Source organism: Vicia villosa, linkage group LG2 (genome assembly GCF_029867415.1).
Source record: "Vicia villosa cultivar HV-30 ecotype Madison, WI linkage group LG2, Vvil1.0, whole genome shotgun sequence".
Lineage (NCBI taxonomy): Eukaryota > Viridiplantae > Streptophyta > Magnoliopsida > Fabales > Fabaceae > Vicia > Vicia villosa.
In genome coordinates, this window is record NC_081181.1 from 8,916,096 (window position 1) to 8,935,210 (window position 19,115).

A 19,115-nucleotide genomic window follows, 5' to 3' on the forward strand; every position below is an offset into this window, starting at 1 on the left:
AAATGTGTTCTCCTGCGACATATATTAGCGACGTGTTTTACACGTCACAGGTTGCGACGTGTTTCCCACGTCACAACAAACTTTTATAATAAAAAAATCAATCCAACGTTATAACCAGACTTGTCAGAGGTTTTTTTTTTTTTAAAAATAACAGTTGCGACGTGTGTGTCACGTTGCTACTACAAAGTAAAAAATAAAAAAAATACAAACTTTAACGTTGTAGCTGGAGGGAGATTTGAAATTTTTTTAAATTTTGTAGCGACGTTAGCCCCACGTCGCAACCTTTTACTTGGGAAAATAACTCTGCCACTTGTACAGATGTGGCAGAGCATGTAATAATTGTTATGACCGTTTGAAGGTAGCGACGTGTAACCCACGTGGCAAAGTTGCGACGTGATGTTAACGTCGCTGATGTGTTAATTAATACATGCATTTTTCCTTCTTCCCCTTTACCATTTCAAACAGATTTTCGTTTTTGTTCATCTTCTCTGCAACTCAAAATCCCCCATTTCCTACACAAACCCAAATTTTCTCCTCTCCCAAAATCTCCAAACTTTCAATCTCATTCAATTGCACTACAAGGTATTCTATAATTTTGTGTTCATACTGTTTTATGCTGTCAATATATAGTTTAATTTTTTTTCCATTTAATTTGAAGGAAGAAGAAGGTGAAGGAGGAGAAGAAGGTAAAGGAAGAAGAAGGTGAAGGAAGAAGAAGGAGGAGTAGATTGAAGAAGAGGTAAGTTTTTAAACATTTTTTTAGGTTTTTTTTTAATTAAGTTATTTTTTAATTAGGTTATTATAAAACAAAATTATAGATTAAATATTATGTTGTTTTTTAAATTTAATTAGGATATTAATTTAGGGTGTAATATATTTTCCAATGTTGTTTAAATATTAATAGAAAAATGTTTAGATTTATTATGTTAGAAAAATGTTTAGAATAATATATAGAAAAATGTTTAGAAAAATGTTTAACTATTATATATGTATTTTAGAATTTTAAAAATTAAAAGAAAAATGTTTAGATTTATTTTTAAAATCTGTTTTTTATTTTCTAAATAAAATATATGTATTTTATGATATTAATCTTAAAAACTGAATATTAATAAAAAAGAATATATGTTAAATAGAAAAAGAATATATGTTATGTTATTGTTATTATATTAAAAATACATTTTTTTTTAAAATTAAAATATATATTAAAAGTAGAATATATGTTATATGGTATATTTAAAATAAAATAAAATATAATATGATTATATGGTATATTTCTAAAATTGAAATATATATGTTATGGTTATTAAATTGAAAATACATTTTTTAAATTAAAATATATATTAAAAGTATAATATATATTATATATGTATATTTAAAATAAAAAAATATAAGTAATCACATGCATCATAAATAATGTTTAGATTTATTTTTAAAATTTGTTTTTTATTTTCTAAATAAAATATATGAATTTTATGATATTAATCTTAAAAACTGAATATTACTAAAAAAGAATATATATTAAATAGAAAAAGAATATATGTTATGTTATTGTTATTATATTAAAAATACGTTTTTTGTAAAATTAAAATATATATTAAAAGTAGAATATATTTTATATGGTATATTTAAAATAAAATAAAATATAATATGATTATATGGTATATTTCTAAAATTGAAATATATGTTATTGTTATTAAATTGAAAATACATTTTTTTAAATTAAAATATATATTAAAAGTATAATATATATTTTATATGTATATTTAAAATAAAAAAATATAACATGTGTAGTTAAAAATATAACATGTGTAGTTAAAAATATTTAATAGTAGTATTTTCAATATAACATGTGTAGTTAAAAATATAACATGTGTAGTTAAAATATTTAATAGTAGTATTTTTAATATAACATGTGTAGTTAAAAATATTAGTAGTATTTTTATTAAATAATATTTTCAATATGTGTAGTTTTAATATTCTCAAAATGACAAAGATTGTATAAATATGCAGTATGGAATATTATCGGTATTATCGTAGTTGGATGTACGATAGAACATTTCCAGGAAGAATAGGACTTAAACCCAATTTTATAATAGGAGTTGAAGGGTTTATCAGTTGGGCGTTTGCTCAGGAATTATGTCGAAGCGAAGGAGGAGTTAGGTGTCCCTGTCTTAAATGTGAATGTAGACCAATAATTAGTGACCCACAGGAAATAACAGCTCATTTGCATAGAAGGGGTTTCATTGCAAATTATTGGGTTTGGACGTTTAACGGTGAAGAACTGCCTAGTAACGTACTAGAGACTAGCAACTCGCATGCTTCAAGTAGTCGGCCGCCTGTGGAATATGAGGAAAACTTTAATCTGATTGGTGACATGGTTGAGGATGCTTTTGGTGTGAACGTGACCTATGATGAACCTGAAGATTTTGGTGGGGAAGAGTTGCCGAATGAGGAAGCGCAGAAATTTTATCAGCTGTTGAATGAGATGAATACGCCGTTGTTTGATGGATCGTCTGACTCAAAGTTATCAATGTGTGTGAGATTGTTGGCCGTCAAGGTAAATTGGAATGTTCCTGATCAGTGTTTGGAATTCTTCGTAAAGATGATGTTGGACTCAACTGCAATGAAAGACAACTTGCCTACAACATTTTATGAAGCAAAGAAGTTGGTGTCGAAGTTGGGCTTAAGAGTAAGAAAGATTGATTGTTGCATTAATGGTTGTATGTTGTTTTACGACAATGAGTTTGGTACTCAAGATGGGTTGTTGGAGGAATGTAAGTTTTGTATGAGTCCAAGATATAAAGTTCCCAGTAGAGCCGTTAACACTAATCAAGACCGTGTAGCAGTAAAGTCCATGTTTTATCTTCCGATAATACCAAGGTTAAAAAGAATGTTTGCTTCAATGCACAGTGCAAGTCAAATGACATGGCATCACACAAATAACACAAGTCCAGGCACTATGCGGCATCCATCTGATGGCGAGGCATGAAAGCATTTTGATCGAATACATCCTGATTTTGCCGCAGAACCTAGAAATGTCAGGCTTGGATTATGCTCAGATGGTTTTACTCCTTATGTTCAAGCGTCGGGAAGTATGTATTCTTGTTGGCCAGTTATTGTAACCCCTTACAACCTCCCTCCTGAGATGTGCATGACAAAACCATACATGTTTTTGACGTGCGTCATTCCAGGACCTTCGAGTCCAAAAGCAGGAATTGATGTGTATTTACAACCTTTAATTGATGATTTGAAGAGATTGTGGATTGGAGAATGGACTTATGATATATCACGTAAAGAAAACTTTACAATGCGAGCTTCATTGATGTGGACCATCAACGACTTTCCAGCATATAGCATGTTGTCTGGTTGGGGTACGCATGGCAAAATGGGTTGTCCGCATTGCATGGGTAACAACAAAGGGTTCACGTTGGATAAAGGTGGGAAAAGCTCGTGGTTTGACTGTCACCGCAGATTCCTACCACGAAATCACTCCTATAGAAGAAACATGACAAACTTTAAAAAAGATGTACGAGTGAAAGACATTACAAGTAGAAGATGTTGCCTATCAAGTTGATGATGTTGATCAAATTAATGAAGTGGTTGCAGCTGAAGACATTACAAGTTTGTCTGATACAATTGTTGAGGGACATCAAGTTGATGCATCTATATTGTTGGTTGAAAATAATGTGGATGAAGAGAATGATGAAGAGTTTGAGTCCGATGACAACAATGAAGAGAATGACGAAGAGAACGACGAAGAGAATGATGAAGAGAATGATGAAGAGAATGATGTGGATAGCGAAGATGAAGAATAACTAAACATTGAATGTATATTTATGTGTTAATGAATATCTATTTATGTGTTAATGAATATCTATTTATGTGTTAATGGATATCTATTAAATATATATTTATGTGTTAATGAATATCTATTTATTTGTTAATGAATATATATTGATCTTAATGAATTTATTGTCTTTGTTGATGAATAATAAAATAGGTAAAATGCCACCTAAGAGTAAAGATAGTGGTAAGAGCATCTTTTTTGAAATATATGGACCGTGAATAGCTCATTAGGCCCGCATAATTATAAATTAAAAAGTTTATTAATATTTATATTATCTTACTTCATATTGATTTTTCTCACTTCAAGTAAATTTTATCTCTATTCTATTCATTCTTTCTCTTTTAAATATTATAGATTAATATAATTAACATTTTTTCATCGTATTATATTACTTTTCTCTTATAATAAATATACAAGTATTATTTTATACAATTTAGACATATCTTGTATTTAGAAATACATTATAGTATTTATAAGAGATAATATAGTACTTAAAAATGTATTATGTTTAAAATAACATAATTTTTAATTTTATTTATAATAAATACTAGTAAGAAATTCGTCTATCGCACGAGTCCCGTCTGTCTTCACATCACTTGTCTACCAATTGGTTAACATTGACATAGTTACAAATATATGTTAATAATACATCAACTTTTAAGTATTGAGTTGTACTTACTCTTAAAACTGCAGATTTGAATAAAATCATTTTTCCAATTCAAATAACATTACTTTTTAGATATTAGTAAATTTTTCCAAACCTAAAATTTATAACAGTTTCCAGTCAAATATTAGTTTTAAATCCTTCTTATTATATCATTACAATTTTTACAAACCTACAATATATCACAGTTCCCCGTCAAATTTCAATTCTAAATGAATATCTACACTTCATGATATCTTGAAATTTCAGTTCTAAATGAATATCTACACTCCATGATATCTTGAAATTTCAGTTCTAAATGAATATTTTCACTATCTTTTTTTTGTCTAGGAGAATTTCATAATAGAAGTTTAAATTTACAAATTTTTGTAAATTTTAAAAATTTTAAATTATTTGATATTTCTTTGAATAATAGATAAATTAATTAATAGAAAATTAAGTAGTTTCGTTCCGTAGATCGTTTATTTAATACGTAATAAAATAAATTGAATAAAAAGAATCACAAATTTTTGTTTTACATCAGAAAAGTGTATTTTTCACACATCATAATTGTTTGATGTTTTTTTATTAAAACAAATCTTTATAACAATTTTTAGTATAAATAATTTACAAAGGTATATAATTATGTGTAATTTTAATGTGCATATTTCTAATGCTAAATTAAAATATGTCATATATATATATATATATATATATATATATATATATATATATATATATATATATATATATATATATATATATATATATATATATATATATATATATATATATATATATATTAAACTGTGTTTTAGTTATAGACTAAAACTCGTTTTAATATGGATCTATTCAATAAGATTGATGGATGTATAAAACAAAATTAAATGATTTATTATTATAATAATAATAATAATAATAATTATTATTATATATAATAATATCCGTTTTATATAATAAAATTATATCATGTCATTCACTACAACAAATAAAAAATTACATATTATTGTCAAATTACATTAGCCTTTAAAATCATTTACTACCTCTTATGATATTTAAAATTTAAAATTGAATGATAAGAAAATATATCAAATTAATTGATTGATCTTTATTAAGTATACTAAGAGAAAAGAAATTATCCAAATTTTACCGTGCTAAATTTTATAGAAACAAATTCGTGTATTAATCAAATCTTTTTATAATAAATATTAACATTTTATTTTAGAAAAACACAAAATTTTTTATAAACTAATATTTTAATATAATTTATTATAACTTAATGGTGTTTGTAATTATAGTTAATATATTACATATGTTTTTTAAAGAAAATATCCCAAATAAATAAAGTTAATAGATACAATTTATTATAGATATGTTCATTAGAAGAGTTGTTACTTTCAAATCTGATGACATAGTCAAGATCAGCTGATAAATGTCAAGATAAGAAATTCGGATTAGTTGTCATGACTCAAAGTTCAAATATTATAACTTGTCTTTAGAACAGTTGTTGCTTTAGATATCTAAAAAACATTATTCTATTTATGAAAGACTCTGACACTATTGCACGTAATGATATATGAATTCTTTCTCAGTTCTCAAATTAGTTATCTTATACTTCAAAAATAGATTTGATCTAGGAAGTCCTGCATCGCATTTCAAAAATGTTGTTGCATCATTTCTGAAAGACAAGGTTCTGTTCCTACTGGCTTTGATATTTTCATGCTATCACAACAAAGTAGTTTTTGAACTACTCATCAGGAAAACACATTAGATAAATGAAGATAAATAAGTTAATCTCTTCCAAGCTTATTACTTCAGATCAGAAGTACATCATTAGAAGATAAGATCAAGAAACTTTCTCAAGAAGATTCCAGTACAACGGTATGCTTAAACAAATCCACTATTACAAAGACGTTTGTACTATTCAGAAGTTGTCTTTCGAGTTTTCATGATAAAGCTGCAAGCTACAGAAAATTGAAGTAACATGTTATACTATCCAACATCTACACTTGATACTATTTGTTGGAAAGTAACTGTTGCTCATAACTTGCTTAACACTTTTGTGATATTATCTCTGTACTTAAACATTTGTGTAATCATCTTAATAGAAGCAATCATGTAAACACAAACATTAAGAAACAGTAAGTTGTGTTGTTCCTTGAGTGACTAGTCTTAGTCTGTATACTCAAGCAGACTTTGACAGTTTGTCATTGTGGCGAAATCTCTTTCAAGGGACCAGTTGGGTCAGAATTCTTAAGGAGTCATTGATCGTTATATCTCTTACAGAATCAGGTGGGTCAGAATTCTAAACTTGTTCATATGCATGTGGATCAGTTTCACAAGTAAAAAACATAGTTTTGGGTGAGTATGCACACCATTGGTCGATGCATACTCTTGGAGGTCGACCTCCACTAAGTAGAAAAACTTTGAAACCTGAAAGAGACAAAATTTCTTCTCATCTTTATTCTTTCTCTTGTTCATTCATCAAATACACATATTCATTTTTGCTTGAGTGACCATAAATTGAGAGTGATAACATCTAAGATTAGGAATTTGTAGATTCCGATTGGGTGAAGAATTTTGGGGGATTCATTGAATAAAACCATTGGGGTTTTGTCCTCCAAGATCAGATTGATTTGGGGGTTTTTGACAAGAAGCTTTGGATTTGATTCAGCCGAGTGAAAGCCATGAATAATGGTGGGTTCGGTCAAGGGAGTAACAGTAGACGGGGAATCAATCAAAGTTCTTGGGTGACAACAATTTACGATTGCTATAAATTTGACTGAAAGCCTTGAAGAACGATGGGTTTGGTCAAGGGAGTAGCGGTAACCTGAAGATTGATTCGAGATTGTTGGGCGACTTGATCTTGCTTAAGGTCAAGAGGAGAGAAAATAAAGAATCGACATCAAAACTGATTTTTTTTTTGTTTATTGTTTTAACTTCTCTTGTAATAACATTTTGCAAAGAAATAAAAACTATCTCAATTCCCGTTTGGAATTGGGGGGCAGACGTAGTCGTAGCGAGGATGAACGGAGAACTTCCTAAACAAATCTTTGTGTTCCTATCTCCCTATTTATCTATTTCTTGCAATTGATATTGGTTCACGATTGTTAACTTGATAATTAGTCTAAGTGTTAAATTGTGATACAAAACTATTTTTGTATAGAGAATTTAATTGTCAATTACAATTGGATTTCACAATCACCTACACTTAGATCACATTGTCTTGTTAACTATTGCACGCCAACTGTAACACCCCTTTTATACCCCAAAATAAATAAGCATATAATCAAAGAATAAGCATGCATATATACAAAAGGGCGTCACATCGACGTTTTCAAAAACTAAAAAGCTTTTAAAAACCGACAACATCGATCCACAATATACAATACACCTGGTTATTTCATATAACACTTAACATTTAATCACAATTCATCCAGAATATGCATTTACAGCGGAAAATAATACTCATGTATTCCATTAAATGATTCATGTCCCATACCATGATCATATCTCCATAAAGAACTCACAAGATAAACCATAATCATAATCTTTGGCTTAAAGCCTCTCAACAACAAGTAATCAGTTAAACAGGTTCACAAGTTATAACAATATACATAAAACAAATAGAACATGAGTTCAACGCCTAAGCTACCCAGTGTTACATGACCAGAGCATCGACTCGCTACTTAATTACCAAGCAAACTCGGAAGAACTCCGACTAGATCATGCGCAAGCTACTAATCGTCAAAACCTGCATGTCGCCAAACGAGGGCAACATTAAAACAGAAGGGTGAAAATACGAACCATTATGAAGAAAGTATAATAAGATACAATGGTTAAATCAACAATTATAGGAATATATTGCACCTTGCCTAATCATGTAAATTAATACTAATCAATATAATCACATACATTAAACATACAACAAGTATAAGAGTATAATATCTCAATACTATATTCTAAATTATGCACATAGCCATAATTATCACATATTCCTGCATTTAACCAATTACGTATTCAAACTTCACCCATTCTCAATTATCAACTAATACAAATATCACCATAACACCAAGTGTACATAATCAATTACCAAACTCATACACATAGCATTACGACATCAATGTACATAATCAATTATTCACTCGTACACTTATCACAACATCATAATGCACATAATCAATTATCACAATCATGCACATATCACGACAACATAATGCACATAATCAACTATCACATAACTCTAATGTGACTCAATGAAACATGTGACACTATGCATGTGGTATCAATGTGAAATTCTAAGTTTCACCGGCCTCCGATTCATATCTCTAGAATCTAAACCACACTTCTGATTCGGACAAGACCAAAGTCCACAAATTGTAAACATATAGTTTACGGCTTCCGATTCACTCTAGAATCCAAGCTCACTTGTGTTTCAAAGCAAACCACCTTTGTTTCAAGGCACACCATGATATGAATGTATGTACAATGTCAACAAACATATGCAATTAAGATCATATCTACCATCTTAATATTTAGCATATCACAATAATCCAACTCTATGAATTATCCATAATATTGTACACAACATTTTCATCACATAAGCATTATTCACATATAATAGCCAACACACAATTCCAATCCACCATTTCAATTAACACTAGTAATTAATACTATCACATGCTAACTCACAATTTGTCAATCTTATATGATTTACTCACTTTCATATTAAACCAACAAGTCATTAGGATTTATTCCATCTAGCTACTCATAGAAAATTCAATCTTAGAACAATAATAGAAGCATATCCATATATCACTTCTATTAGGAGCCTACTGTTTTAACATAGAAATCAATTTCACCAAACTATACTCATTTACCAATTACTCTATACATATATCTATCCGCATATATTTCCAGTAATCAAGTATAATAGTATTTCACATTTGAATTGACAAAGAGTTAAATAAACAGTAGCCAAGTAATTAAAGAACACAATGGAAACAAGGTGGTATAAAAGGAAGAAGGAATTGGAAATGGAATGAAATGAACGGAGATGGAGATGGGAATGAAACGACGCACGACATCACCTCATGTCGGCCGTCACCCCCTTCAATCCATTGTCGACCGTCATTTCCTCCCCCTCTTGGAGCATGTCGTCCGTCATCATGCAATGCAGAGACATCACTCGGCATTTCCAACCAATACATCATTTCCAGTTTCATTTTCATAAATATATGAATACAGAAGCATATTGTTCCAGCATTAAACTTCAGTTCTGTCGCGGGTCAAAAAATGATCGCCACGAAATTGTAACAAACAGAGTCGCCACCAAATTTTATTTATTCCAAAGGGAAAGGGGAAATATTGATAAAACCCATGGGAAATGAAAACAATGGATAAGTTGGTTTTCGCAACCAAAATTGGGTTCAGGAGTCGGTTAAGCAAGGGGAAGGTATTAGCACCCCTTACCTCCATCGTATTTGATGGGACCCATTTAGTTGTTTCGCAATCGAGAGTTAGCTTAAGTCTACGCTTATTTAATGAATAGAAAGAACATATTTTTAGGTTTTTATTAGGGAGAAAAAAGAAAAGATTTTTTATTATTATGCTCGCCAAGACGTTTGTGTCTTGTGCCTACGTATTCCCTCGTGCAATGGGAATGTGCAATCGTAGTTCGGGACTACGAAATTATATTTTTTTATTAGTGTGCTCGCCAAGACATTTGAGTCTTGTGCCTACATATCTTCAATGGAAGAATCAGAGCGATTGTAGTTCGAAAAACTACGAGTTTGTTGATTGATTTTAGGATGGATGATTGCGGACGTTTAGTAAAGTGTTTGAGCATAGGTGTTCACCTAGCGCGTCCTTTACCCAAGGTATTCAACAGGAGCGAGTCCCATTGTCACTTGTTGTCCAAGTTTGATTAATGTATTTTTTATTCAAAAGATCAAGGTATTCAAGAGGTGTTCACTTCTTGTCACTTGATCTATTGATTTGATTAATGTATTTTTTTATTCAAAAGATCAAGGTATTCAAGAGGTATTAACTTCTTGTCACTTGTTCTCTTGATTTGGTTAATGTATTTTTATTCAAAAGATCAAGGTATTCAAGAGGTGTTCACTTCTTGTCACTTGATCACTTTGATTTAATTAAGAAAGATTTAAAAACCTAATTTTATGTGTTTTAATCCAAAAGATCAAGGTATTCAAGAGGTGTTCACTTCTTGTCACTCGATCTTCAGGTGTGATTAAGAAAACTGTTTTTGAAAAGAAACTCGACGTTGGATCGAGAAATTGTTATTTGTAACCACTTGGCTTTGGGCCAAGGTTTATTGATCTTGAAATGAGATTAATCTAAAGTTTTTTTGGTATTTTAATAATAAATAATAAAAAAACTAAATTAAAAAGCATATTTTGTATTTTTTGACTAAAATCTAAATCTAAACATATTTTTGAATTTTGTTATATTAGAAACTAAAACAAATATTAAAATAAAATTGCAATGGAGACAATTCAAATAAAATAAAAAAACAAAATTGGATTCTAAAGAAATAAATGGGGGGTGAAACCTGGACTAAGGGTGTAAGGCCCAAATAAATCTAACAATAAAAAATAAAACAAAACTTCTTGGGGCGGACCGGGTCAAACCCGGATCCGATTCCCTTTTATCTTCCATGAAAAAGAAAAACTGAACCCTAGCCTCCTTTTGTGTTCTCTTTTCACGAAATGCATTTCCAGAAGAAAAAAAAATGTTTCCTCAGTGCCTCAAAGCTACCGTCTCTCCTCTCTTTCTCTGCGTTTCAACGAACAACGTCAACAACAAAAAGAAAACGAAACTCTTCCTCACTCGATCTCAGCTCACTCGATCTCTCAACTGATTTCTCTCGGTCGCTCACCTCTCATTATAGGCTCTCACTTACTCTCATTATTTGACACTCTCGGTCCCTTTCTCCTCAAAATTTAAATCAGACCAAACAACAAAACAAAACACCATTCAAACAGAAACATCACCGAAAAAGTATTGTAGTACAAAAGCAAAGAAATCGCAAATGTTCAAGATATCAACATTTCAAGTCAGGTAAGAGAAACGTGAAATTACATTTAGAAATTACCAAATCCAAAAGTTATCGGAGTGACGAAATCCCTTCTCTTTTAGATCTCGTTTGGAATTTGTTGTTTTTGATTAATGTGTAGAGCTGATTTCGTTGAAGTTACAGTGTTGATTGGCTGTTACAGTTAGCTGTAGGTTTAAGTGTATGGTCTGTGAGTTCTCTGAATGAGTGGATAAGTGATTTGAGTGAAGGTTGAAGGTTGGTTGTGGCTGTATGGTTTAGTATTGTGTGTGAATGGTTTTCTGGGCTGAGATTATGAAGTTATTGATGATGGGATGAGGTTGTGGAGCTGTGAGTGTTTGTATTGAAAATGGGCAGAGGTTTTTTACGGATGTTGTTGGTTGAAATATTAAAGGGTGTGTAAATCGGTGAGGTTAACTTATGGTGGTGTTGGGAAGTGAAACCGAAAGTTTAAGGCTATGTTTGGGAGTTTGGAGGGGAAGGGAGGGAAGGGTTTTGGAAAATAGGAAGAATTGGATGAAAAGGATAAAAAGATTTTGGGTAGGAGGGTTTTGGAGGGTTTGAGTTTATTCATAACACTAAAAACCCCATAAAATGGGGGAACTCAAAAATTGTATTGAAGAACGGTTTTGGAAGGATGACTCTTTTATCATTCTAAACAAAATCATTTTTTCAAAAAATGTCAAATATTTTCCTATATTTTTTTAAAATTTCATTTTTGGAAGTCCTCCCCTCCAAACTCCCAAACATAGCCTAAAGGTTTGGGTTGGAGGGTGAGCTTCTGCAGAGGTTTCGGTAGAGGTTCAGCTATGAGATTGTTGGCTTTTTCCTCCTCCCTTTCTAACGTGAAACAACAGGTTTTTTTATAGGTGAACTGAAATGATTTTGGGGGGAAAATAGAATAGGTTTTGAACAACTTTGACACTCTGATCTTTTGCTTTTTGATGCAGGTTTGGTTATGGCTATTTAGGTGTAATACTTGGCTTGTTGTTGCAGGGCATTGTATGGAGCAGAGTCTTTGTTGTTTTGTAACAGGCAAATGGAGCAGCAAGAAGCAGCAGCTTTGGACAGTAGCGCAGGAAAGATGATGGTGATGTGTGATGCGTGGGAAATTTGGGGATAGAAAGGATGTTGGTCAATTTTTTTTTCTTTTTTATGTAATAAACTCTATTTAATAAATAAAAGAAAGGATGATGTAAAACAAAAATTATTTTTAATGTCTATAATATGAACTCTATAATTTCTATCTTTATCTTAATTTTAAGTTGATGATAACAATTAAGTGCCAATTCAATCATTAAACCAACTAAAAATAAAGTTTTAGAAAAAGAAAATGCAAGTTAATTTATTAAAAGGTAAAATGCAACGATAAAATTGAATTCAATATGCAAAATATGATGAGGAATTATTTTGATGCGAAATTAAAATGATTACTAATTGAAGTCAAAACATAATTTGGATGCAGATGAATTGATTGATGCTAATGCAAATGAATCATATGAAAAAGCTTTGGGCAAAATTTGGGGTATGACAAGTTCCAATTTCAATTTCTCAACAGATTTCAATAAACGAAACGGCAATCAAAAACACATATTTTATAAGATTCAACTATGAACAAATATAAACATGTTAATCTACCAATTACCCCATTATACTAGCCCACAATGATTATGGATTCTCCCCCTTACCTCTTCAATGTGCTTCAAACCCTAGCTTTTGCCCCTTGTTGTTCTCCCCTTTCTTCCTCTTCCTCCTCTCTAAAATGAGCCAAAGTTATGATACATCTACTCTTCCCAAACCCTTACTATATTATTCATATTGGGCTTAACCCATATAATTCCACTTCCTAACTAATTAGGCCCAATTGATAAAATAGAGTAGTCAAATAAATAATTATGCTCCAACAAATAATATTATTACCCTTAATATTACTTTCTGATTAATCCAATTAAACCCGACTTTATCTCAAATAAATAAAAATCCAATAATAATATTCTTTCTAATATTATTTCTCTACATATTCCACTTTATTAATTCTTCGATTAACCGAATAAATTCCAACTTCACTTAATAATCCGAACATGTTTCTCAATAACACCGACGATCCAATTAATTATCAAACTTCGTCCAAATTAAGTAAATAAATCCTTATTTAATTTAATTAGCCAATTAATAAAATTCGGGCTGTTACACCAACTGTTTGTGAAATTGTTTGTGCATAACAAACATTTGCACAACAAGTGTTCGACAAATTGACCAAGTTAATTTGTCAAATATATTTCATTGGAAGTAGTGCTTGAGTGATTAATTGTTCAAATGAATCTTTTTGTAAAAATCAATTGATTCAAGCTACTTCTCATTTTTAGTAATTCTAATATTTATTAAAGGTTTAGCCGCATATCTGATTCTACCAATAGCGGTTTGGAATAGACGCGAGTCGATCCAAGCGCTTCCACAAGCCATCATTAAAAACAAATTTAAAAAGAGAATAATTTTTTAAAGGGATCTATTCACCCCATTCTAGATCCCAAGTCTACCGTCTAACAAAGGTTATCCCGTTGATGCCACCACCTTAAAAGGACTTGAGCCTTCTCTCCAGTGAGGATGTGTTATATGAGGATCAAATATCATTTTTTGTTTATCAACATCAAATATAAGGAATTAATTTATCTAAACAACAACAACAAAAATCAATAGAATCGTTATATATTAAATCTCAACAACAAAAACAACAATAACAAAATCAATATAATCATTCCACCTTAAAAATGAACAACAACAACAACAATAACATTAAACATTTTACTTGACACAACAAAAAAACAAATAACATTGCTAAGTTAAATTCATACTTCATTTTCTCGTTAGATCAGTTGGAGAAGAGATGACGAAGATCCAAAACTCGTTAATTGGAAGAAATAATGTTGTCGAGTTACGTTTATGAAAGAAATGATGTTTTCGAGTTTGATTTACTGGAGAAATGAAATAAAGTTTGGTTAATGGAAGATAAAGTTCAGTGGTATAAGTAAGCAAGTTCGTCTAGAATTCCGTTAACGAAAATGTAAAAGTGGTATAATTTTATTTTTCACTTAAAATTAAAAAAAAAAATGACACTAATTCATAAATAAAACACAAAATTATTGTCATTGGGAGTCGAACTCATGACCTGTTTAACTTTTTCTCTCGGTTACGAGTTGCAATCCAGCTGAAATGTTATGTATTTTTAATTTAAAAATAAAAAGGAATGAGTTGGGAGTCGAATCTTTGGCCGTGGAGCTTTTCTCTTTGATTTGGAGTTCCAGCAAGGTGAAATATAATTTATTTTTAATTTTAAAATTAGAAAAAAAATAAAATGCAAATTTAAAGGTTTCACTTCAAAGCGATGCACAACCGAGACAAAAAAGAAATTTGTTAGAAAATGTATATCTTTATTATAGTGAATAAGTATTGGTTGTATTGACTTTTGTATCATGACTTCGATATATATTATTTATTACTATATCTATATATTTATTAGACCTTATATTTATTGTATTATTTGTATATAATAAAGTCTTTAGAGTAATAAGTATGTTTAATGACACATTAAGTGTCACATAATCGTAAGCCCTCATTATATATATATATATATATATATATATATATATATATATATATATATATATATATATATATATATATATATATATATATATATATATATATATATATATATATACTCCCTCCGGTCTCAATTATAAGCAAATATTTAATTTTTAGATTCATTCAACAATCAATGTATTTAGTCTAATAATAGACTAAATACATTGATTGTTGAATGAATCTAAAAATTAAATTTTTGCTTATAAATGAGACCAGAGGGAGTATATATATATATACGACTCAAGTGAAGACACTTGGTTATTATGAGAAATGAGAACAATGAATCACGACCATTAAATTTTGATTTTGTTGATTTTAATGGATTGGATTGGTTTCTCTTTCTATGATCATTAATATCTATTTTAAATCAACATAAAAAGAGAAACCAATCCAGTCCATTAAAATCAACAAAATCAAAATTTAATAGTTGTGATTCAATGTTCTCATTTCTCATAATAACCAAGTGTTCTCACTTGAGTCGTCCCCATATATATATATATATATATATAGTTGTAATTGTTATGAATAATAGGATGATTTGTCTTCCAATCACTTCATTCCTTATTTAATTCATTTGTATTTATTATATTGTCTAGATAATGTCCTATAAATAGGACCAATCTCATTGTATACGGTTACACCGATGAAATAATATAGAATCATTCTATCTTTCTCTCTTCTCTTTTATCGTCTTTCTCCTTACTTTATAACACGTTATCAGCACGAAGCTCTGAGACTTAGAAGGTACTATTATTTACTTTATTTTTCTTATTTTATATATTTTCTATGTGTTATTTATAAATATATTTATTAGAAAATGAAAAAGAAAATCAGTGATGACTTTCATGCATCTCTGATAGTTTGCATGAATAATGTTAAAGCATCCTGAAGGATAGCAAAACAAATTATTAATATAGTTCCTGAAGAATTTGTTAAAGCATCCCTGAAGGATAGCAAAACAAATTATTAATATAGTTCCTGAATAACTTATTAAGCATCTCTGAAGAATAACAAAACAAATTATTTATATAGTTCATGAAGAACTTATCAAACATCCATGAAGGATAATAATAAGGTTTTATATAGTTTCTGAAAAAATTATCAAATATCCCTGAAGGATAATATTCAGTTTTTATATAGTTCCTGAAGAAATTATCAAGCATTCCTAAAAAAATGCAAATATTATTATTTTTATTAATAAAAGATTTGTGATTGAGTTTCTGAAGAACTACAAAATGAGTTCATGGAGAATTGAATAAAAAGATTTGTGATATAGTTTTTGAAGAACTTCGGAAAAAATTGTGATTGAGTTTCAATATTATATCTTATTAAATTATCAAATAATCCCTGAAGGATTACAAAACAAAACTTTTGTTATATAGTTCCTGAAGAACTTAACAAATATCCCTCAAGGATAATATTGAGTTTATTATATAAAGCATATCTGAAGGATAATATTAACAATCTCATAAAATTGCATCTATAATATTAACGAATCCAGAAGGAATGCATCTATAATTTTAACGCATCCCAAAAGGATGGTTATATTTTTTAGATAGTTGTTTATAACAAATAATTTTAACACATCCCAAAAAGATGGTTATATTTTTTTTAGATCGTTGTTTATAACAAATAATTTTAACGCATCTCAAAATGATGCTTATAATTTTCTTAGATTATCATTTATAAACTAATATTTTTAACGCATTTCAGAAAGATAATTATATTTACTTTAAATTATTGTTTATAAGTATGTATATTATTCTAATTTTTTCTCTAACATTTGACTGTGTTAGAAACTTCTTAAAATTGTTAGAATATAATTTGTTATATGTAATCTATATATTTTCTTAAAGGATTGGCTATATAATATTTTTTTATTGTCTTTGATGATTGAGGCAATGTCTATGTGTTTGGTGTTAAAATATTTTACTAAAATAAATTTTGTTATGTATAATATATCACTTAATCTATTTATGTATCAATTAGTCAATGTTATATATATTAGATTGCTGCTATTAGATTTATAAATTAAGAAACTTTTGTCAAATATTAAGATGTGTTTGATATTTTAAGATATTTTTTATATTGGTTAATTAATGTCATTTGGTGCAACAATTTTAATGATATATTTTTTTAATTTATATTATATAATTATAGCTTATAGTAATTAAAGAATACAATCTTATTACTTTGACATATTCCTTATTGACTATCACGCTTAATTAGTAATAATGTGGTTTCTATATTTGTATGAAATTTATTTAATTTTTATGATAAAATTGAATTGCACAGAGTTCTTTTGAACAAATGTGTGTGATCCGAGTAATATTATTATGAAATAAATTTAGATTTAATTTATAGAAATTAAATCAAATAAAAATATGTATGTATGATTTATGAAGATTTAATTATTAGATAATAATATGGTTGATTCAAATAATTTAGAATAATTAAAATACATATATGTATTATTGTAAACCAGTAGTTTATAAATCACACTCAAGTGTATTGTTGACGAAATCAGTTGGGTCATCTCGAATGTATTATGATGCAAAAAAATTAGCATTGAAGAACCTGAAGTTTCTTCAATCAAATAAGTTTTGTATGTTCCTAAAGAAAATTAAAATTTTATAAGTTGAATTTTTATTTAATATATATAAGGTGGTATTTGTGAATCAATACACCAATCATGCAGACGATATAAATATTTTATGATATTAACTATTGCATCGACTAAAAGATCATGCATATGTTTGTTGTTTACTCACAACCCGAAGTTTGTGAAATTGTTCTCTCAACTAAAAGATCATGAATATGTTTATGAACTGAAAAACTAGTATTGAAGAACCAAAAGTTTCTTCAATCCAATAAATTTTGTGTGTTTCTAAAAGAAAATAAAAAATATGAGAAATTGAGTTATTGATGACATTAACTATTGCATCGATTAAAATATGATGCAAATGTTTATTATCTACTCACAACCAACAGTTTGTGAAATTGTTTTCTCAGACTAAGATCTCAATATCTAAATTTTTCAAAATTTTTTTGTTAAGTATATCACATGAATTATTAAAATTAATATTGAACATCTTATAGCACATGTTCATGAAAAAAAATGGGCTTGAAGATCCATTCTTTAGACGTCTAAAGTTAATTTATATGGTTGATACTTGTGAGATTATAAATTCTAAATTAGATATTTGAAACACGCAAAACATGAATATTAAGGTATTTATCCGCATCACGCCAACACATTGTGATACATTTCTCCTTCCTTGATGTATAATGTATTTTAGGTTAATAACCTTATACTTCTCGTCTAAGTGAACTTTTGGATGTGTTGTCTAGTTTTCAATTGCTTCAATATAATACACTAAGACGGATCTTGAAAGAATATTGGAAAAATATATTTCAGATAAATCCGAATTTTGAGATATAATTTGAGCAAACAATTGGATACTTGATTGCAGCCCAGTAGGCTGACTATTAATTGAGAAATTAAATTTTGGCTTAAATGCAACTTTGGTCCCCCTATTTAGCAATTTTTTTGATTTTGATCCCCCACTTTCAAAACCACCATTTTAGTCCCTATTTTAACTTTGTTGCTTGGATTTAGTCCCCCAGTCAATTTGGTGCATAATTTTAATGACGTGGCGTGTTTTTGGCTGATGTGTCAATGCCAAGTCATTTAAATATTACTTAAACTAATTTTATTATTTCATAATTATTTTAATATTTTCATTAATTAAAATAATGTCATTTAAGCCTTTATGTTAATTAGAAAATAAACAAAATGAAATTAAACAAAAACCACGTCCTGATGATATTTCCATTCCATTCATTTAAAATAATGTCATTTAACCATTTGTTTAGGTTCAAAACTTCATGAGGCAAGTCGAGAACGC

The 19,115-nt window shown here is 29.0% G+C and overlaps 1 protein-coding gene and 1 long non-coding RNA gene across 2 annotated transcripts; both read left to right on the plus strand.

Moving 5' to 3' along the window:
- Window positions 1-468: 468 nt before the first annotated feature.
- On the plus strand, window positions 469-3,796 carry LOC131645826 (uncharacterized). The gene is made up of 3 exons (XM_058916028.1): window positions 469-582; window positions 659-739; window positions 2,011-3,796. The coding sequence occupies exon 3, from the start codon at window positions 2,012-2,014 to the stop codon at window positions 2,987-2,989; it is 978 nt and encodes a 325-aa protein (XP_058772011.1). The 5' UTR covers window positions 469-582; window positions 659-739; window position 2,011; the 3' UTR covers window positions 2,990-3,796.
- Window positions 3,797-11,094: 7,298 nt separating this feature from the next.
- On the plus strand, window positions 11,095-12,811 carry LOC131645827 (uncharacterized). Its single transcript, XR_009297206.1, has 2 exons — window positions 11,095-11,570; window positions 12,516-12,811. It is a non-coding gene; the product is annotated as an uncharacterized LOC131645827 (long non-coding RNA).
- The last annotated feature ends 6,304 nt before the right edge of the window (window positions 12,812-19,115 follow it).

What these genes read in the sequence shown, in the direction of transcription:
- LOC131645826 (XM_058916028.1), top strand. Translation starts at nt 2,012, where the DNA reads ATGGAATATTATCGGTATTATCGTAGTTGGATGTACGATAGAACATTT.